Source organism: Bubalus kerabau, chromosome 3, assembly GCF_029407905.1.
Source record: "Bubalus kerabau isolate K-KA32 ecotype Philippines breed swamp buffalo chromosome 3, PCC_UOA_SB_1v2, whole genome shotgun sequence".
Taxonomy (NCBI): Eukaryota; Metazoa; Chordata; class Mammalia; order Artiodactyla; family Bovidae; genus Bubalus; species Bubalus kerabau.
In genome coordinates this window covers 60,095,754-60,118,791 of record NC_073626.1, presented here as the reverse complement: position 1 = coordinate 60,118,791, position 23,038 = coordinate 60,095,754, and the positions used below count along the sequence as shown (strand labels likewise).

General features: G+C 38.5%; 1 protein-coding gene across 6 annotated transcripts in view; it reads left to right on the top strand.

The window, feature by feature from the left end:
• PMS1 (PMS1 homolog 1, mismatch repair system component) overlaps positions 1–23,038 on the top strand; it is a 118,418-nt gene that overhangs the window by 45,344 nt on the left and 50,036 nt on the right. For 5 of the 6 annotated variants that reach the window (XM_055571951.1, XM_055571948.1, XM_055571950.1 and 2 more), the window contains exon 5: positions 9,942–10,105. In XM_055571951.1, the coding sequence (XP_055427926.1) occupies positions 9,942–10,105 (164 nt within the window). Of the gene's footprint in view, positions 1–1,804; positions 1,937–9,941; positions 10,106–23,038 lie in introns of all 6 variants that reach the window. The other variant, XM_055571952.1, reaches the window with a different exon arrangement.

Below are 23,038 nucleotides of genomic sequence, written 5' to 3'. Positions count from 1 at the left end.
GTCTTCTCCAACACCACAGTTCAAAAGCATTAATTCTTCAGCACTCAGCTTTCTTCACAGTCCAACTCTCACATCCATACATGACTACTGGAAAAACCATAGCCTTGACTAGACGGGCCTTTGTTGGCAAAGTAATGTCTCTGCTTTTGAATATGCTGTCTAGGTTGGTCCTAACTTTCCTTCCAAGGAGTAAGCGTCTTTTAATTTCATGGCTGCAGTCACCATCTGCAGTGATTTTGGAGCCCAAAAAATAAAGTCTGACACTGTTTCCACTGTTTCCCCATCTATTTCCCATGAAGTGATGGGAACAGATGCCATGATCTCCGTTTTCTGAGTGTTGAGCTCTAAGCCAACTTTTTCACTCTTCTCTTTCACTTTGATCAAGAGGCTTTTTAGTTCCTCTTCACTTTCTGCTATAAGGGTGGTATCATCTGCATATCTGAGGTTATTGATATTTCTCCCGGCAATCTTGATTCCAGCTTGTGCTTCATCCAGCCCAGTGTTTCTCATGATGTAGTCTGCATAGAAGTTAAATAAGCAGGGTGACAATATACAGCCTTAACATACTCCTTTTCCTATTTGGAACCAGTCTGTTGTTCCATGTCCAGTTCTAACTTGCTTCCTGACCTGCATCCAGATTTCTCAAGAGGCAGGTCAGGTAGTCTGGTATTCCCATCTCTTGAAGAATTTTCCACAGTTTGTTGTGATCCACACAGTCAAAGGCTTTGGCATAGTCCATAAAGCAGAAATAGATGTTTTTCTGGAACTCTCTTGCTTTTTTGATGATCCAGCAGATGTTGGCAATTTGATCTCTGGTTCATTTTGATCTCTGGTTAGAAATTGCCTTTTCTAAAACCAGCTTGAATATCTGGAAGTTCATGGTTCACGTATTGCTGAAGCCTGGCTTGTAGAATTTTGAGCATTACTTTACTAGCGTGTGAGATGAGTGCAATTGTGCGGTAGTTTGAGCATTCTTTTGCATTGCCTTTCTTGGGATTGGAATGAAAACTGACCTTTTCCAGTCCTGTGGCCACTGCTGAGTTTTCCAAATTTGCTGGCATATTGAGTGCAGCCCTTTCACAGCATCATCTTTCAGAATTTGAAATAGCTCAACTGGAATTGCATCACCTCCACTAGCTTTGTTTGTAATGATGCTTTCTAAGGGCCACCTGACTTCCCATTCCAGGATGTTTGTCTCTAGGTGAGTGATCTCACCATCATGATTATCTTGGTCATGAAGATCTTTTTTGTCCAGTTCTTCTGTGCCTTCCTTTAGGAATGACTAATTTGTTCTCCTTGCTGTTCAAGGGACTCTCAAGAGTCTTCTCCAGCACCACAGTTTGAAAGCATCACTTCTTCAGATCTCAGTGTTCTTTTGGTCCAGCTCTCACATCTGTACATGACTACTGGGAAACCATAGCTTTGACTATATGGCCCTTTGTCAGCAAAGTGATATCTTTGCTTTATAATATGCTGCCTAGGTTTGTCATGGCTTTTCTTCCAAGGAGCAAGCATCTTTTAATTTCATGGCTGCCGCCAGCTGTCACAGTGATTTAGAAGCCCAGGAAAATAAAAGGCTATCACTCTATTTTTTCCCCATTTGTTTGCCATGAGGTGATGGGACTGGATGTCATAATTTTTGCTTTTTGAATGTTGAGTCTTAAGCCAGCTTTTTCACTCTCCTTGTTCACCATCATCAAGAGGTTCTTTAGTTCCTCTTTGCTATGTGCCATTAGGGTGCTATTGTCTGCATCCAGGGGATCTTCCCAACCCAGGGATTGAATCCAGGTCTCCCACATTGCAGGTGGATTGTTTACGAGCTGAGCCACAAGGGAAGGATCATCTGCATATCTGAGTTTATTGATATTTCTCCGAGCAATGTTGATTCCAGCTTGTGATTCTTCCAGCCCGGCATTTCACATGATGTATTCTGCATGTAAGTTAAATAAACAGGTTGACGGTATACAGCTTTGACATACTCCTTTCTCAATTTTGAATCAGTTCGTTTTCCCATGTTTGGTTCTTACTCTTGCTTCTTGACTTACATACATATTTCTCAGGAGGCAGGTAAGGTGATCTGGTATTCCCATCTCTTGAAGAATTTTCTACAGTTTGTTGTGATCCACACAGTCAAAGGGTTTAACATAGTCAATGAAGCAGAAGTAGATGTTTTTCTGGGATTGCTTTGCTTTCTCTGTGATCCAGGGGATGTTGGCAGTTTGATCTCTAGTACCTCTGCCCTTCCTAAATCCATCTTGAACATCTGGAAGTTCTCAGTTCACGTACTGTTGAAGCCTAGTTTGGAGGATTTTGAGTGTTACCTTGCTAGCATGTGAAATGAGTGCAGTTGTGTTGCTGAGCTTTCCAAATTTGCTGGCATATTGAGTGTAGCACTTTCGCAGCATCATCTTTTAGGATTTGAAATAGCTCAGCTGTAATTCCATCACCTCCACTAGCTTTGTTCCTAGTGATGCTTCCTAAGGCCCTCTTGAGTTTGCACTCCAGGATGTCTGACTCTAGCTGAGTAATCACACCATCATGCTTATCTGGGTCTTTAGGAGCTTCTTTTGTACAGTGCTTCTGTGTATCCTTGCCATCTCTTCTTAATATCTTCTGCTTCTGTTAGCTCCGTACTGTTTCTGTCCTTTTTTGTGCCCATCTTCGCATGCAATGTTTCCTTGGTATCCGTAATTTTCTTGAAGAGATCTCTTCCCATTCTGTTCTTTTCCTCTGTTTCTTTGCATTGTTCACTTAAAGCTTTTTCTATCTCTCATTTTGAAACTCTGCATTCAGATAGGTATATCTTTCCTTTTCTCTCTTCCCTTTTGCTTCTCTTCTTCTCTCGGCTGTTTGTAAGACCTCCTAGGAGTATGGTTTTGCCCTTTTGCATCTCTCTTTCTTTGGTAGGGTTTTGATAACTGCCTCCTGTACAATATTACAAACCTCTGTCTATAGCTCTTCAGGGACTCTATCAGTTCTAATCCCTTGAGTCTATTTGTCAATTCTACTGTATCATCATAAGGGATTTAATTTAAGTCATACCTGAATGGCCTAGTGGTTTTACCTACTTTCTTCAGTTTAAGTCTGAATTTTGCAATAAGGAGTTCTTGATCTGAGCGACAGTCAGCTCCTGGTCTTGTTTTTGCTGACTGTATCGAGTTCCTTCTTTGGCTGCAAAGAATATAATCAACCCAATTTTGATATTGACCATCTGGTGGTTTTCCATGTGTAGAGTCATCTCTTATGTTGTTGGAAGAGGCTGTTTGCTGGGACCAGTGCATTCTTTTGTCAAAACTCTGTTAACCTTTGCCCTGCTTCATTTTGTACTTCAAGGCCAAACTTGCCTCTTACTACAGGTTTCTCTTCAATTCCTCCTTTTGCATTCCAGTCCCTTAATATGAAAAGGGAATCTTTTTTTGTGACATCTTTGTTTGGTGTTAGTTATAGAAGGTCTTGTAGGTCTTCACAGAATCATTCAACTTCAGATTCTTCAGCACTAGTGTTTAGGGCATAGACTTGGATTACTGTGATATTGAATGGTTTGCCTTGAAAATGAACAGAGCTCATTCTGTTAATTTTGAGATTGCATCCAAGTACTGCATTTCGGATTCTTTTGTTGACTGTGAGGGCTACTCCTATTTCTTCTAAAAGATTTTGCCCAAAGTAATGGTCCTCTGAATTAAATTCCCCCATTCTGGTCTATTTTAGTTCACTGATTCCTAAAGTGTCAATGTTCAGTCTTGCCATCTCCTGTTTGACCACTTCCAATTTGCCTTGATTCATGGACCAGCTTCCTATGCAATATTGTTCTTTACAGCATCAGACTTTGCTTCCATCACCAGTCACATCCACAACTGGGTCTTATTTTTACTTTGGCTCAGTCTCTTTATTCTTTCTGTAGTTATTTCTCCATTCTTCTCCAATAACATATTGGGCACCTGCTGACCTGGGGAGTTATCTTTCAGTGTCCTATCTTTTTGCCTTTTCATATTGTTTATTGGGTTCTCAAGGCAAGAACCTTGAGGCAGTTTGCCATTGCCTTCTCCAGTGGAGCATGTTTTGTGGGACTGCTCCAGCATAATTTGTCCATCTTGTGTGCCCTATACAGCATGGCTCATAGTTTCTTTAGGCTACACAAAGTTGTGATCCATGTGATCAGTTTGGTTAGTTTTCTGTGATTGTGGTTTTCATTCTGTCTGTCCTCTGATGGATGAGGATAAGAGTCTTGTGTAAGCTTCCTGATGGGAGGAACTGGCCATGGGGAAAACTGGGTCTTGCTCTGGTGGGTAGGACTGTGTTCAGTAAATCTTAAATCTAACTTTCTGCTGATGGGTGGTGTTGTGTTCCATTCCTGTAGTTTGGGCTGAGGCCAAACTATGATAGGGGCAATGGTGACCTTCTCCAAAAGGACTTTCGCCAGCACACTGCCTCCCATGACTGCTGCTGTCAGTGTCCCTTACCCTGCGGCAGGCCACTGTTGACCTGTGCCTCCACCAGAGATAATTGTTCTCCAGTTTGTGGATCGGGCTTCCTTGTGGCTCAGATGGTAGTGTCTGTCTACAATGCCGGACATCCGAGTTCAATCCCTGGGTAGGGAAGAGCCCCTGGAGAAGGAAATGGCAATCCACTCCAGTATTCTTGCCTGGAAAATCCCATGGATGGAGGAGCCTGGCGGGCTACTGTCCACAGGGTTGCAAAGAGTCGGACATGACTGAGCGACTTCACTTTCACTTTCACTTATGTGATTGTCCACCTGACGGTTCTGCAGTGGGGCTGATGGCGACCTCCTCCAGAAGGACTTACCGCACACGTATTACCTCCCAGGACTGCTGCTGCCAGAGCCCCTGTCCGTGCGGCACACCACTGTTGACTCACGCCTGTGCAGGAGACCCTCACACTCACAAGTAGGTCTGTCTCAGTCTCATGGGGGTCGCTGCTCCTTTCCCTGGGTCCTGGTGCACACAAGGTTTTGTTCATGCCCTCCAAGAGTCTCTGACGGCCAAGAGGTTTGATTTTGAATGCAGTTGCATCCCTCTTACTGTCTTGTTGCTTCTCCTTTGCCCTTGGATGTGGGGTATCTTTTTTTGGTGGGTTCCAACATTATCCTGTTGATGATTGTTTAGCAGGTAATTGCAGTTTTGGTGTTCTTGCAGGAGAAGATGAGTGCATATCATGTAAGTGGTTGATCTGTAGCCTTTACTATGTATTTGCTTTTGTGGATTTTTTGGTTTTGGTTTTGGGGTTTCCTTCCTTTTTTTTTTTTTTTGACTGCACCATATAGCTTGTCAGATCTTAGTTCCCCAGCCAGGGATTGAATCCGGGCCCTCAGTGGTAAAAGTGCCAAGTCCTAACCACTAGACTGCCAGGGAATCCCCTATATTCATATAGTAGGATTTTATGTTTCTTATAGATTTTTATTTTTCTTGTTGTAACCTTTCCTTTTCCTTAGAAACTATCTTTTAACATATCTTTTAGGGTTGTTTTTAAGAGTTTATGATGAACTCTTTTAGCTTTTGCTTATCTGAGAAGTTCTTTATCTTGCCTTCAATTTTAAATGATAATCTTGCTGAGTAATATATCTAGGTTGTAGGTTTTTTCTTTTCAGCACTTCATATATCATTGCCAGTCCCTGATTGCTTGCAAAGTTTCTACAGAATAATCCAGTGAGCCTTATGAGGGTTCACTTGCTGCCTTTAGAATTCTCCCTTTATCTTTGCTACTGCTAAGTCGCTTCAGCCATGTCCGACTCTCTGTGACCCCATAGACAGCAGCCCACCAGGCTCCCCCATCCCTGTGATTCTCCAGGCAAGAACACTGGAGTGTGTCCCTTTATCTTTAACCTTTCCCATTTTAATTATGATATGTCTTGATGTACCTCTGTTTGGGTTCATTTTGTTTGGAACCCTCTATGCTTCCTGTCCTTGGATATCTCTTTTTGAGGTTTGGGAAAATTTTAGCCATAACTTCTTCACATATATTTTCAACCCTTTTCTCTCTCCTCCTTCTTGGACCCTATAAGCAAATGTTAATATGTTTGTTGTTGTCCTAGAGGTCTCTTAAAAACTCTTCCCATTTTTTAAAATTTGTTTTTCTTTTTGTTGTTCTGATGGGGTGATTTCTATTATTTTATCTTCCATACCACTTAAAAAGTGTTCTTCTGTATCACCAAGTCTACTGTTATTTCTTTCTACTGTATTTTTCATTTCAGTTATTGTATTCAGTTCTGACTTTTTTCTTTTTTTAGTTCCTTGTTAAAGTTCTCACTGTGTTCATCTGTTCTTTTCCCAAGTCCAGTTAGCATTCTGATTAGTAATGCTTTGAATTCTTTATCTAGTAAATTATTTACCAGTGTCATTAATAGTTTTTTTTTCCATGGGTTTTGTTTTGTTCTTTCATCTGAAGCAAATGTCTTCATTTGTCATTCACTTCAGAAGTGTCTTGTTATTTTGCTTACTTTTCTGTGTCTCTATGAAACTTGGTGAAACAGTTACCTATTGCAGTCTTGTAGGGGTGTCTGTTGGGTCATCCCTAGTTAGTACCAGGTGCCTTTGGTAGGAGAGCTGGGTTTTATATGAACACGATTACATCTTCCTCCACGGAGTGCTGGCAGCTTTCAGCTTATTTGGGTCTAGGGATAGAGACAGATGGGCTGGAACAGAGTCAAGTGTGAGCTGGGGCTTCTCTGCCCAGTGACCAATACCACCCGATTGTGGATGAGATCAGGTTCCATGTTGCCGGAATACAAGGCCTGAGGATCAGGTCTGAGCTGGCTCTGTTTTCTCTAAGTATGTGCGCTCCCCCTCCCAGCATTGGCACACTTGCCCTCGAGGGGGGCTGAAGCAAGAGGGGCACGTGTGGGGCACTTGTCATGGATTGGGGTGCATGCCCTGTGGTTCTGGCACCATTTTAGAGTACCAGACTGCTGTTGATCCACTCTCTCCAGGAGTGCCCGCAGTGGTTGCCTTTCCCTGTTCAGATGCTGCTTCGGGCCTGAGCCAGCTCCACCCTCTACAACTACATTCTCCACAGCCAGGGCAGCCCTTGCCCTAAAAGTGGAACTCTTCTGCGGAGCAGGAAGGGCCAGGGCAGATGCCCTGTGTGGACTGGGCATGCACCATGGATGCCCTATTACCAGTCAGAGTTCCAGACTGTTCCCAGTCCACCTCCTTTGCAAGCACCAGCAACGATCGCCCCTGACCTGTTTGGATGCTGCCCCAGATCCAAGCCACACCGGTCCCCTGCAACTGTGCACTTCCGTTGGCTAAGGCAGCCCTTGTTATAGTGTGGAGCTGTGCCACAGGACGAGCCCAAGCCAGAGTGGCCGCTCAACTCGTCCAAGGTGTGTGCTGGGGTGGTAGTGGGAAACAGGCCAGAGACCTGCTCCCTCTGTCCTATTTCAGGAGTAAGCAAGCATCTGCTCACTCTTCGTGAGTGGAGTCTAGGTTTCTTAGAGCCTGTCAGTCCCACTGGTTTTGAAACCACCTGAAGGGACTCACCTTCCTGGTGTTGGACCCCAGGGATAGGGAGCCCAGTAACTGGTTCCAGCTGATTGTTCCCTGGGAAGGGCCTCTGGGCCCGTGTGCGCTTTCCTCTTCTGCGCCCTCTGTCGGAAGGGGCGGGCAATTGCACAGACTTGGTTCCCTTCCCCTGCGTTCAGTGTCACGTGCGTCTTTCTTACACCTTTGGTTATGGAAGAGTCTGAATGCCAGTCTCCAGTTTGTTTTCGGTGATAACTGCTCCACACGTAGATGTATTTTTGATGTGTTAGTAGGGGGAAGTGAGCTCTGTATCCTACTCTGCCATCTTGACCCCACCCCTCAAGTTTTTGGTTAAATAAGTTCACAATTAAAAAAAAAAAGCTTTTGTTTCATTATCCTAGTTTTGCATATTTCAGAAGATGAGATAAATTAAACCAGGCAACTAGATATTATTTCAGATAAGAATTTTTTTACTTGAAGTATACTTGATTTATATTGTATTTACTTGATTTATATTGTATTAGTTTCTGGTGTGATTCAGTTATACACATATATATTCTTTTTCATATCTTTTCCATTATAGGTTATTATAAATAAGCTACTGAATATATAGTTCCTTGTGTTGTACAGTTGGACCTTGTTGTTTACCTGTATTATATATAGTAGTTTGTTTATTTTTTATTTTTTTTTTTTTTTTTAATCTGTATTTATTTATTTGGCTATGCTCAGTCCCAGTGCAACATGCAGGTTCCTTAGTTGTGGCCTGTGGGATCTAGTTCCCTGATCAGGAATGAACACTGGCTCCCTTCACTGGGAGCACAGTCTTAGCCACTGGACTACCAGGAAAGTGCCCACCTAAGCACATTATTAATGTGAGTGGAAGGAAATGGCAATAATATACTTGATAAAGAGAAAAAAATTCAGGTGGGGAGAAGTGGGGCACAAGATAGCTTTTCTGATTGGCTATTCTTGGTCAGGAACCAACTAACAGAGTAACATCTAACACTGCTTATTCTACGAATGTTAAATTGATTTGCAGTAGTTTGTATCTGCTCATCCCAAATTCCTGATTTTCTCTCTGTCTTGCTATTTTCCTTTTGATTTGTTTTCTGTGTCCATGAGTCTATTTCTGTTTTGTTAATAAATTCATTTGTGTCATATTTTAAATTCCGCATATGAGTAATATCATACATTGTCTTTCTCTGATTTATTTCACTTAATATGATAATCTCTAGGTCTATCCATGTTGTTGCAAGTGGCATTATTTTATTTTTTCTGGCTCAGTCCATTGTGTGTGTGTGTGTGTGTGTACTACATCTTCTTTTTTATTTTTTTTTAATTGTGCTGGTGTATAATTGCTTTACAATGTTTTGTTAATTTCTGCTGTATGACAAAGTGAGTCAGCTATATGTATACATATCCCCTCCATCTCGGACTTCCCTTATCACCCCACTTTCTATCTGCTCATGTGTCAGTGGACATTTAGGTAGCTTCCATGTCTTGACTTTTGTAAATAGTGCTGCTTTGAACATTGGGGTACATGTATCTTTTTGAAATAGAGTTTTCTCTGGATATATGCCCAGAAGCAGAGTAGCTAGATCATATGGTAGCTTTTGTTAAGAAACCTCCATACTGTTTTCCATAGTGGCTGTACCAATTCACATTCCCACCAACAGTGTAAGAGGATTCTCTTTTCTGTACACCCTCTCCAGAATTTATTATTTGTAGACTTTTTAATGATGGCCATTCTAACCAGTGAGAGGTGATACCTCATTGTAATTATGATATACATTTCTCTGATAATTAATGGTGTTGCACATCAGATAAGAATTTTTAATTGAATAATTAAGGTTATACATATGCTGTGTAGCCTTATATCACCTGTATGTTTTAAAGTGCAGAATAAGCATCATTCCCAGGTAGTTAGAATATCAGCAGATTTCTTAAGATACTACATTCTATCAGCAGTAAGCCCATGTTTTTCAGTAGTGGTAGAAATAAGATTATTCCTGTTTAGATCACACATGTTAAGTTGCTTCAGTCATATCTGACTCTTTGAAACCCTGTGGATTGTAGCCCACCAGGCTTCTCTGTCCATGGAATTCTCCAGGCAAGAATATTGGAGTGGGTAAGGCATGCCCTCCTCCCAGGGATCTTCCCAACCTAGGGATCAAACCCACAGCTCTTAAGTCTGCTGTATTGTCAGGCAGATTCTTTACCACTAGCGCCACGTGAGAAGCCCACATAAAAGAGATCATACTTAATGGGTAAGACCTGTTAGAAAGAGGAGAGCCTAGCAAGAGGTCAGAATAGCTCGCACAGTTGAGCCTTCTTTGGGTTCCCACGGTTTGAAGAGAAATGGCCTTCAGTAATAAAAGGAGTTAATTACTGATTGTATGTGGATTTGAAGATCTGTGAGGTTCCTTCTACATCTAAATATGCTTTCTTCTTATCTGCCAACAGGTACAACTGTAACTGCTTTACGATTATTTAAGAATCTACCTGTAAGAAAGCAATTTTACTCAACTGCTAAAAAATGTAAAGATGAAATTAAAAAGATTCAAGATCTCCTTATAAGCTATGGTATACTTAAACCTGATGTAAGGATTGTTTTTATACATAACAAGGTAAGCATTATTGTACTTTCTACAGAATTTTTTGATACGTGACGTAGTAACGGGACAGTGCATTTTGTCTAAATCAGATGTGTAAGAGTCTTTCAAAATTTGTCCATGTTTGTTTAGTTTTTTTCTTTATTGTATAAAGAGCATCTTTGTTACCTCACATCTATATGAAATCTGATTGAACCTTTTATTTCTTAATTTCTAAGATAAGTTATTCCACCAAGAGACTTTTTCATCCAAGGAATGTTTGAGTGCTTCCTAAATATGAAGATGACTGAGACTTGTTATTTTCCTTTAAGAAGTTCACTGTTTAAAAACAAACAAACAAAAAATAAGTTCACTGTTTAGTGATATTTTCTACCTTTTATTTTAAATGGTTTCTTCTTTGGAAGAGTTTTGTGTTTGCTTTTTAAAGGAAACTCTACTCATTTCTTTCCATTTTTCAAAGCAGGGCTGATGAGGAATTCCTCTTGTCGCTTGATAAATATTAGGGGAAAGGAAGGTTTACATATCTTCTGAATGTTCTGTTTCATAAAATTCTACATATGCACCTCAAAATATTTACTGTAAGGAGAGTAGAAGTTTGTAAACCTGGTGGGGAGTAGAGAGGTAACATTTATTGAGGGTGTGCACAGGGCCAGTGCCTGTAACAGTTGCATGAAACCCCTGTACTCCACAGCAACAGCCGAGTGAAGAGACAGTATATCAACTTGCAGTGGTCCTCTACACTGGACTTAGAGAGGTTTGCTCAGTATTGCACAGCTGGTAAATGTTGAGATTGGTTTTGAAACTTTACATGCTTACTGAGTATAGATTCTTCACACTCTACTGTTTTGTCTTCGTATTTTAATACTATATTACATTGTGTAGTTCTTTTCTAGGTTTCAGAGCACCTAGAATAACCTTGTAGGATAGACAGCCTTACCTCTATTTGTATAGGGAAGCTCAGAAGGATCTAAGGAATTGTTTTTGTTAATAAATTTCCTTCTTAAACATCAACTAGCAGTTTTCCTGATTTTATCTCTTTATTCGTGGCTGTGGTGTGTCTTTGTTGTTGCATGGGCTTTTCTGCAGTGACAGCGAGCAAGGGCTGCTCGCCAGTTACGGTGCACAGGCTTCTCGTTTCAGTGGCTTATTTTGTGGCAGAGCATGGGCTCTAGGGCATGTGGGCTTCCATAGTTGTGGCATGTGAGCTCAGTAGTGTTGGCTCCCGAGCTCTAGAGCACAGGCTCAATGGTTTTGGCACATGGGCTCAGTTGATCTGTGGCATGTGGAATCTTCCTGGATCAGGTATCGAACCTGTGTCTGCTGCATTGGCAGGCAGATGAGGGAAGCCCTGTTTTCTATTTTACAGTAAGTAATTCTACTGAGATCCGAGCACTTTTTCATCCAGTTTTCTTTCTACTCCATGTCTTTTTGCTTGTTATTAAGAAGATTCCATAGTTTTTTTTTTTTTTAATCTCCATTTTTCTTTTCTTTTTTTCCTTTTTTTAAAATTTTATTATTATTTTACTTTACAATATTGTATTGGTTTTGCCGTACATCAACATGCATCCGCCACGGGTGTACACGTGTTCCCCATCCTGAACCCCCCCTCCCACCTCCCTCCCCATACCATCCCTCTGGGTCATCCCAGTGCACCAGCCCCAAGCTTCCTGTATCCATATGTTTTTTAATTTAATTATTTTTGGCTACTCCAGGTCTTCATTGCTGCGAGCAAGCTTTCTCTAGTTGCAGTCCCTGGGCTTCTCATTGCAGTGACTTCTCTTGTTGTGGCATGTGGGGTCTAGAGTGCATAAGTTTAGTGGTCATGGCGTGTGGGCTCAGTAGTTGTGCTCTATGTGCTTAGTTGCCCCGCAGCATGTGGAATCTTTCCAGACCAGGGATCAAACCCACGTCCCCTGCCTTGGCAGGCAGCTTCTTAACCGCAGGACCACCAGGGAAGTCCAAGAAGATTCTCATATTAAACCAAGTTACAGTGGAATATTTATGATCAGAATTTTTAGTCATCTTAAAAAAATAAAAAAGAAAGAAAAACATTAAGAATAGTCAGCCACCTGTTACTGCTGGCATAGAGCTCAACCAAATGATACCTTGAAATCTCTTCCAGCTCTATCATGCTAGAATTCCTCAGGATGTTGATGGATGGAGGCTCATCCTGCTAATATAAATAACCCTATGACCTCTTGATCCAAAGAACATTTCGTTATTAAAAGTTGAATGTACCCAAGTTAAGAAAATATCAAAGGCAAAAGAAAGAATGATCAGGAGAGGAAAACAGATGGCAAAAGGTAAAACATGAAGACAGGAGCTACATTTTTATAGCAGAATAGTGACTGCAACCAAAGAGAAAAGTTTTGAGGAAGAGAAAACAGAAGAATAAAATAAGATTATTGTCTAATGTAATGGAGATGCGTATTTGAAGTCAAATATATATCTTCTAAACTTAGGATAAGTTTATTATTTTCCCAACCTGTGTAAAATCATCAGTGTAGGTATTTTCTTTTGAAAATGGAAAGTAGTATTTTTCAATACAATGTATTTTATAATTTTTCAAGTACACCATATCTGAGCTTATATTGAGCAAACACAGGTCTCTCAGTGGCCTTCAATAATTTCAGATGCAGTGCAAATCTTGGAGAGTATTGCACTATTAAAGTAATGTAAGACTATCAAAAGTCTTACAATAAAATTATAAATCAGTTTGTGGACAGGAAGAGCCACATGAAAAGCTTAAAGGAAGGTAAAAACCTTCAAGTGGAAAATAGCACATGAAATAGTTTTATAATAATTATGGACACAGTATGTTTAGTCTTTGTTTAATCAAAAGTTTCATCAGGCATCTTTTTTTTAATGCACATGCTGAGGTAACTGGCTATGCCTTCCTCTTGGGGAATTTGACATTTCTGAAGGTGCAAGTACTGTAAGTAAAATGTCACTGTCTTGGCATCAGTTTTTAGCGTTGAGTATTTAAATAGAGCTAGATTATGAGATCTGAAGATAGTGCTGTATTTAAAAGTTTCTTAAGACTTTAAAGTAAAGTGTGCCTACTAATATAGCCCAAATAAAGTCTTGTCGTAAAATTAAGTAACCTACACAAGGAAATCATGGACTCAGTTATATTTCTAAGCTTTTTTCTTTTAGTATAAATTATTATTTCACTCTTTTATTTCTTAGTATGCTGTTGTACCTCAAATGTTAAATATATTGTTTAAGTTCCAAAAATAGCATCAACACATTATCATAAATCTCTCTGAACATTGAGTTCTGCTCTACTCTTACAAATAATGCTTATGTTTATCATACTTTATGTGCTTTTCTGAGAAATTTTTTTTTGCCTTAGCTTAAAATTTAAACATGGCGATATTGGTTTCTCTTCATTTGAAAAAATTTTTTCTGCGTTACAAACAAACAATCATATTGCACATAATATGAGAAGTACTATTGCTATTTTGACATCTTGGATTAGTGCTCCTTCTTTTTATGAAGGTTTATAACCTGCCAAGACATTCTTTGAATACTGATAATGTTGATGTTCTTGCCAGTATGGTTATGTTAGAAAGAGGTATTTTTCTTCTTTCATCACCATGTTCCTTGAAAGCATATTGAATAATGAGACAGCCAAAGGGAAATAATTTACAAGTGGATTCAGTGACTTTATTTAAAGTAGATTTTATTTGGAGAAATGCTAGAGCCATTCCTTAGATAAGCACTACAGTCTTCAGCCTTAGTTTTGTAACTGAATCCCTGTGAGGTCCAGCTATATGTTTTTTTTTCATTTATAAAATAGTTATTTCACAGAATTAGGAGTTTTTCTCAATTTGGTAAGATCTGAAACCCACTTAATATTAGCTGTTTCATATGTTCATGAGTAATTTTATAGAGCACTAGTTCAAACATAATGATAAATATGTGATTTCAAATAATGGATACTTTAATACTTCATACTTGTTGATTTTGGGGAATATTTTCCTTTGCCTAAAGTATCATTTGTGTTTTTAAAAATTATTTTGAATTTAATTCTATCTTGATAATTAGAGGCCCACTGGTATTGCAAAAGCTGAATTGGATATTATGGATATAAGGTCTTTCTGTTACAAGAGGAAAATTAATTAATGACTTTTTACCTATCTCTCCTTCATATGACATGACTGTTAAGGCTTATTGAGATTAGTTTATTTATTTTTGAAGTCTGGAAGAATGATGACTAAGAATGAGAAAGAAGGGACACATTTATTGGGTAATAAACTGAAGATAAATAAATGGTAGTTTACAATCCGTATCCCATACATTTGTGGTATTCCCTTTGTTCATTTTATTCTACTTTGCACCTTTTAGCCTTTTACTCATATTTTGTCAATGTCCCAGTTTTGTTTCACCTGTGCTGTGAGGAATCAAGGAAAAGTCTTTTGCCCATAACTGGACCAGTGTTAAAGGCCATCTCCCTCTCCCATCCCCTCCAGTGTTGTGGAGGCAGTATAATCAAAGAGAAATTTCAGTTCAGGATTATGGTTTGAATGCTCCTTTCTTCTGAAGAATATATCCCTCCAGTTCCAACCTTGAAAGTTTGGGTGGAATTGTTTTTATTTCTTTTTTCATTAGTGAAAGTGAATGTGCCTTCAGATATGTTTTAAGGTTAACTTGGGGCTAATTATCAATTATGATTTGTCTTTTGTTTTGTCTTTTGGTTTGTTTTTACTTGCAAATTAAGGATAAAATTTTTATTGGTTCTCATGTTTTATTCTTTGTTATATTAAATTCTTTTACTTTTCACCTGACTTCTGAGAAATACTATATAGAAAAGATAAGAGACGTATATAAGTCAGATTTTAGTTTAGTTGATTTCTAATTTTTATGTTTGCTGACACTATTTTTAAGAAATCTTTAAAGCCTTCCCCTGTCCCTCAGCAAGACTTATTCTGTAACTTTTTCCATAGCATTTTCTCTGTCCCTATTATATGATTTTTGCTTTATTGGAAATGATTTGCATTCTCTCTCCCTGTCCCAACAGCCTTTTGTGGAAGGGAGGGCTGCATTTTACTTATATCTGTTTTCCTTTTAATTCTCACTTAGTATTACAATATACTGAGTATGGATCATAAAAAAGAATGAAATGATGCCATAGAGGTTATCATACTAAGTGAAGTAAGCCAGAAAGAGAAAGACAAATACCATATGATGCAGCTTATATGTGGCATATAGAATATGACACAGATGAAGTTCTCTGTGAAACAGAAACAGACCCACAGATAGAGAAAACAAATTTGTGGTTGCCAAGTGGGAGTGGGGTGTGGGGGAGGGACAGATTGGCAGTTTGGTAATCATAAGTTTGTTTTATATTTTCTGTGGGATCTATTTCTCTTTTGTATATAAGTTCATTTTTTTTTTTTTTTTTAGATTTCACATATAAGCAATGTCACATATTTGTCTTTCTCTGACTCACTTAACTTCACTTAGTATGATAACCTCTAAGTCCATCCATGTTTCTGCAAATGCCTTATTTCATTCCTTTTCATGGCTGAGTAATATTCCAACTTTATGTCTTAGTGTGTATATATATACACACACACAAATGGGACCTAGCAAAGCTTTTGCACCACAAGGGAAACCATAAACAAAACAAAAAGACAACCTACAGAATGGGAGAAAATATTTACAAATGATGTGACTAATAAGGCATTAATCTCCTAAATGTACAGAGAACTCATACATTCATTATCAAACAAAAAAAACAAACTACCCAATCAAAAAATGGACAAAAGATCTAAGACATTTCTCCAAAGAAGACATACAGAGATGACCAAAAGGCACATGAGAAAATGTTTAACATTACCAATTATTAGAGAAATGCAAATCAAAATGACTAGTACTGTTTTAAATTCATAATCACTAATCTTAGTACTTCCTGGTAGTCATACTGTGTTTCTGTGGTCTGTTTTCTCTCCTGGTCTCCTATATCCACAGTGCTTTAAGGCAATTTTACTGTATAAGCAAATCACCTGGGCATCTTGTTAACAGAACAGATTCTGATTTAGTAGCTCAGCGAGGACTTGAGATTCTACATTTCCAGCCAGTCTTCAGGTGGTACAGTTGCTGCTGGTCCATAATCCATATGTTGAGTTGCAAAATCCCAAAGAGCTATTTCATCTCTCTTCTCAGACAATCAAGTCTTTCTTCCCTGTCTTCACTCTTACTTGATCTTACATCCTATTTTACTGAGAAAATTGAGAGAACTTTTATAAACTATCCACCTGTCTGCAATTGTGCCCATAACATTCAACCTTCTCTTCTATTATTATAGATGCATGCCTCATGTTTTTAGGCAAGGCCAATTGCTTCAGTTGGGCAAAGTTTCTTAAAATAAGTGTCTGTATTCACTGTCTCCAATGAGCTTTCTTCCCATTCTCTCTCGAACCCACTCTAGTCAGACTTTCTCTTTCTACCACTCCACCAAAACTACTTTTTCCAAGGTCACCATTGACTTTCAGATTTCTGAATCCAGTGGTCATTTCTCGGATTTTATCTTACTTAACATTTACCACAGTTGATCTCATCCTTGAAACACTTTTTCACTTGGCTTCTAGGTCAACACACATCCTTGGTTTTTTCCCTCATCTTTCTACCATTTGTTATCAGTCTTCTAGTTCCCCATCATATCCTAACTTGTAAACATTTAGTGTCCTGTGGCTCAATTGTGAAGTTGATGTATGTAATTCATTCTCACATATATATATATAGTTACACACACACATGTATGTGTTCATTTTCTTGATGAGTGCATCTCATGTTTCTGGGTGTCATTTATACAATGATGACTCCTCAGTTTTTATCTCCATTCTGTAACTTTCCTGAACTCCAAACTCATAGATCTAACTACCTCCCCAAATTTCTCTTTGTTTAGTAATAAGCTCCTCACATTTAACATGACAAACAGTAAAGCTCCCTCCCTTGTCTCTCAGAATTGCTCTTTACATATCCTTCCCCATCAGTATATGAGAACTCTGTTTTTTCTGTTGGCAAACCAAAACGCTTAGGGTTATCCTTAACTACTGATTCTCCCACACTTTAATCTGATAAAAGAGTAAATTCTGTTGGTCTGCATTCAAAATATATCTAAAATCTAACACTTTTCACCATGTGTATGATCCAAGCCACCATGATTGCTCACCTGGATTTTTGTAGTAATATTCTAATTCTCCCCACTTCCTACCTTGCTGTCTTTATTCTGAGCCTAACAGCTAGAGTGATTCTGTAAAAGAAACCCTGTGGACTGTAGCATGCCAGATTCCTCTTTCCATGGGGTTTCCCAGGTAATCATACTGGAATGGGTTGCCATTTCCTTCTTCAGGGTTTTCCTGATTCAGGGATCGAACCTGTGTGTCCTGCATCGTGGGCAGATTCTTTACTACTGAGGCACCTGGAAGTTTAGTAAACCTTTTTTGTAAAGAACCACAGTATAAATATTTGGGGTTTTCTAACTCATACAGTTTGCCTCACAACTGTTCAGCTCTGCTGTTGTAGCATGAAAGTAGAGGTATTAAAACTTTACTTTAAAAAGCAGATGGTAGGTTGGATTCAGTCCTTAGGCTATAGTTTGCTGACCCAATATAGGTGATCTGACCCACTATTATAATGTCTGATCTCATTCATTTATTTTCTTGGCTCCAGCTAACTGGCCTCCTTGTTTTTTCCTTGAACCTGCCAGTCATACTTCCAACTCAGGACCTTTTTATTTGTCGTTCATTTGCCTCAGACATTCTTCTGTATATCTGGCTCAATCCTCATCTTTCAGTTCTTTACTTAAAACTTTTTCGGTGACGTTTTCTTTATTCACCCTAAAACTATAACTGTTTCCCCCCCCACACACACGTTTTCCTGCTTTATTTTTCTTACTAAAACTTCTATCTAACATGCTGTATATTGTACCTACCTTAATTTATTGTCTTTCTTTCCTCCTCTAGATACAACTTCCATGAGGGGAGAGATTTTTGACTTTTATCGCTGATGTGTCCCTAGTGCTGACAGTAGTACTTCATGTAGGTACTCAAAAAATACATGGTAAATTACAGAGTGTGATTACGGGTTGAGAGCACGCAGGACAGGAGAATTCCATCCCATTGGTGGCACCAGCCCATACTGGATTGTTAACATAGATATTAAAGCACCAAAGATACAGGGGTAGATGGTATCAATAGAATTAAAAATAACAACTGGAACAGAGAAGTGCAAAATATCAAGCATCAACTTTTATACTCAGACCTTTCCCTTTCTTTCTGGAGGCCTGCTTGAAAGTCACAGAAGAGGGAGGGCTGACTTAAGCCACTTGGCAGGTGGGTGTTAATCGATTCAGTGGAGTAGGAACAATCAAAGTGGTCTCACCTAGGATTCCACAAATGGGTGGGTCATGGGCTGATTTTACTACAGTATACTTTGCTAATAGGGATAAATGGATCAAAATCATTCTAGGTATAGGAATAGTATGAATATAAAAGATGGAGGTAGGAAAGTATTTAGAGGCAGTGAATAAGTCAAGTTATGTGAGTAGGTAGTTATATAAAGGAATATAGGAAGATAAATCCTGAAAGACAGTTTGAGTCTAGATTATAAAGGGTCTTTAATGCTAGGCTGTTTTTTTTTTTTTTGTTTTTTTTTTAATAGAAAATTGGGAGTAGGGAAGTGACTTGATCAAGGTGTTAACCTGTGGCGGTTAGTTTGGTAGTAACGTGCTGGGAGGAATTATAGGAAGCTATAAGCAGAGACCTTAGTTAGGAAGCTATAACAAAAATCCAGACACTATGTGGCTGAATTAGGATAAACAGATTGGGCATGGAAAACAAAGAGGGTGATCACTATTGTAAGGAAGAATCCATGAGACTGCACGTAGATAATGAAGATACAAGGATGAGGATACCTGATTTATTTAACTTTATATGCTTAGGAAAATGGTAATATTACATCCCTGTTTTATTCCTGAATGGGTGCATCTGTCTTTTCCAATATATAGCACCTTCATGAATTCCCTGGTGGCTCAGAAGGTTAAAAAAAAAAAAAAAAAAAATCTGCCTGCAATGCAAGAGACCTGGATGTGATCCCTGGGTTAGGAAGATAGCCTAGAGAAGGGAATAGCTACCCAGTCCAGTATTCTTAGCTGGAGAATTCCATAGACAGAGGAACCTGGTGGGCTACCATCCATGTGGTTGCAAAGAGTTGGACATGACTGAGTGACAGTGCACTCATGAATTACTCTGGCATAATTTTGATTTCTCTCCAGAAAGAACCTAATAGAATCAAGCAAAACTTTGGAAGTGAAGTTATTTGTTACCTCTTCAACAAAGTTTTTGTTGACTAGTCTGTTAAGAAAGAAAAGCTGATCAACTCCAGACTGGATATTATTTGTTAGCTTTAAAACTTGTTGCTTGTTTTTTAAATAAGAGGACAGAATTAGAAAAATAAAGAACCATAAGGTAATTGTTGGGATATTTGCCTGAACAGGATGTATGGGAAAAGAAATGCCATCAACTAAGTATCAGGGAACCAGCTGATTATAGGAGTGTTGGCAGGTCAGAATCTGTGGATTTGGTCTTCTTTTTTCTTTTTTTCAGTATTATTGTATTAAGAACTCTGAACATAAGATCTACACACTTAACAAATTTTTAAGTGTACAATATAGTATTGTTGAGTAGAGGTATGATGTACAGCAGGTCTCTGGAACTTACGAACCCTAACTGAAACTTTATGCCCATTTGTTCGTAACTTCCAATTTTTTCCTAACCCTAGTCCTTGTTAATCACCATTTGACTCTTTGATGCTATGAATTTGTCCATTTTAGATGCCTAATATATATGGAATCATGCAGTATTTGTCTTTGTGTGACTAGTTTATTTCACTTGGCATAATGTTCCTCATGATTCATCCATGTTGTCACATGTTGTAGAATTTCCTTCTTTTTTGAGGCCTAATAATATTTCACTGTATGTATATAAATACATTTTCTTTATCCATTCATCCATCAGTGAACACTTAGGGTGTTTCCACATCTTGGTCATTGTAAATAGTGCTGTAGTGAACATGGGAATGCTAATATCTCTTTGAGATTTGCCTTTTGGAAAATACCCAGATATTGGATATCTAGGTCATATGATATTTCTATTTTTAATATTTGAAAGTATCTCCATTCTGTTTTCCGTATCAGCTGCACCATTTTGCATCTCCACAAACTATAAAGGGTTCTAGTTTCTCCACCAATATTCTTACCAATACTTGTTGTCTTTTCCTTTTTTTTTTTTTTTTTTTTTTTGGTAATAGCTATCCTGACAGGTGTGAGGTGATATACCTCTTTGTGCTTTTGATTTGCATTTCACTCATGGTCAGTGATATTGAGCATTTTTCATATACCTGTTGACCATTTGTATTTCTTCTTTGGAGAAATGTCTATTTAAATCCTTAGCCTGTTTTTTTGTTGGGTTATTAGATTCTTTTGCTTTTGCATTGTAGGAGTACCTTGTATATTTTGGATGTCAATCATCAGGTGTATAGTTTGTAAATGTTTTCTCCCATTTCATGGCTTGCCTTTTCACTTTGTTGATTGCTTCCACTGTTGTGCAGGAGCGTCTTTATGTAGTCCCACTTGACTATTTTTGCTTTTTGTTGCTTGTACTTTTGGTGTAATATCCAGGAAATCATTGTCAGGACCAGTGTCATAAAGCATTTCTTGTGTGTTCTTTTCTAGTTCTACAGTTTCAGGTGTTTATTTTTGTCTTTAATCTGTTTTAAGTTGATTTTTATGTGTGGAGTGATATAAGGGTCCAGCTTTTGCATGAGGATATCCAGTTTTCTCAACACTGTTTATTGAAGAAGCTATCCTTTCCTCACTGTATTTTTGCCCCTTATCAGACATCAGTTGACCTTATATGCATGGATGTTTTACTGGGTTCTCTATTTTTTCTGTTGGTATTTATGTCTGTCTGTATGCTGCCATACTGTTTTGATTATTATAGCTTTTTAATCTATTTCAGCTTCAGGACCTGTGATGCCTCTTAGCTTTGTTCTTGTTTCTCAGGAATCATTTGACTATTCATGCTCTTTTATACTTCCATATGAGTTTTAGAATTGTATTTTTCTACTTCTGTAAAAAAATACCACTGGGTTTTTTTTTTTTTTTTAAACAGAGATTGCATTAAATCTGTAGAACACTTTGAGTAGGATAGAAGTTTTAACAATGTTAAGTCTTCAAATACATGAGCACAGAATGCCTTTCCATTTGCATCATCTTTAGTTTCTTTCATTAGTATTTGGTAGTTTTTATCATCATACAGCTCTTTCCCCTCATTAAATTTATTTCTAAGTATTTTTTTTCTTCTTGTGCTATTGTTAAGAAGATTGTTTTTCTTTTCTTTTTTTTTTTCACTTTTTTTTAAATTTTATTTTATTTTTAAACTTTACAATATTGTATTAGTTTTGCCAAATATCGAAATGAATCCGCCACAGGTATACCTGTGTTCCCCATCCTGAACCCTCTTCCCTCCTCCTCCCCATACCCTCCCTCTGGGTCATCCCAGTGCACCAGCCCCAAGCATCCAGTATCGTGCATCGAACCTGGACTGCCGACTCGTTTCATACATGATATTTTACATGTTTCAGTGCCATTCTCCTAAATCTCCCCACCCTCTCCCTCTCCCACAGAGTCCATAAGACTGTTCTATACATCAGTGTCTTTTTTGCTGTCTCGTACACAGGGTTATTGTTACCATCTTTCTAAATTCCATATATATGCGTTAGTATACTGCATTGGTGGTTTTCTTTCTGGCTTACTTCACTCTGTATAATAGGCTCCAGTTTCATCCACCTCATTAGAACTGATTCAAATGTATTCTTTTTAATGGCTGAGTAATACTCCATTGTGTATATGTACCACAGCTTTCTTATCCATTCATCTGCTGATGGGCATCTAGGTTGCTTCCATGTCCTGGCTATTATAAACAGTGCTGCGATGAACATTGGGGTACACGTGTCTCTTTCCCTTCTGGTTTCCTCAGTGTGTATGCCTAGCAGTGGGATTGCTGGATCATAAGGCAGTTCTATTTCCAGTTTTTTAAGGAATCTCCACACTGTTCTCCATAGTGGCTGTACTAGTTTGCATTCCCACCAACAGTGTAAGAGGGTTCCCTTTTCTCCACACCCTCTCCAGCATTTATTGCTTGTAGACTTTTGGATCGCAGCCTTTCTGACTGGTGTGAAATGGTACCTCATAGTGGTTTTGATTTGCATTTCTCTGATAATGAGTGATGTTGAGCATTTTTTCATGTGTTTGTTAGCCATCTGTATGTCTTCTTTGGAGAAATGTCTATTTAGTTCTTTGGCCCATTTTTTGATTGGGTCATTTATTTTTCTGGAGTTGAGCTGTAGGAGTTGCTTGTATATTTTTGAGATTAGTTGTTTGTCAGTTGCTTCATTTGCTATTATTTTCTCCCATTCTGAAGGCTGCCTTTTCACCTTGGTAATAGTTTCCTTTGTTGTGCAGAAGCTTTTAAGTTTAATTAGGTCCCATTTGTTTATTTTTGCTTTTATTTCCAATATTCTGGGAGGTGGGTCATAGAGGATCCTGCTGTGATGTATGTCAGAGACTGTTTTGCCTATGATCTCCTCTAGGAGTTTTATAGTTTCTGGTCTTACATTGAGATCTTTAATCCATTTTGAGTTTATTTTTGTGTATGGTGTTAGAAAGTGTTCTAGTTTCATTCTTTTACAAGTGGTTGACCAGTTTTCCTAGCACCACTTGTTAAAGAGATTGTCTTTAATCCATTGTATATTCTTACCTCCTTTGTCAAAGATAAGGTGTCCATATGTGCGTGGATTTATCTCTGGGCTTTCTATTTTGTTCCATTGATCAATATTTCTGTCTTTGTGCCAGTACCATACTGTCTTGATAACTGTGGC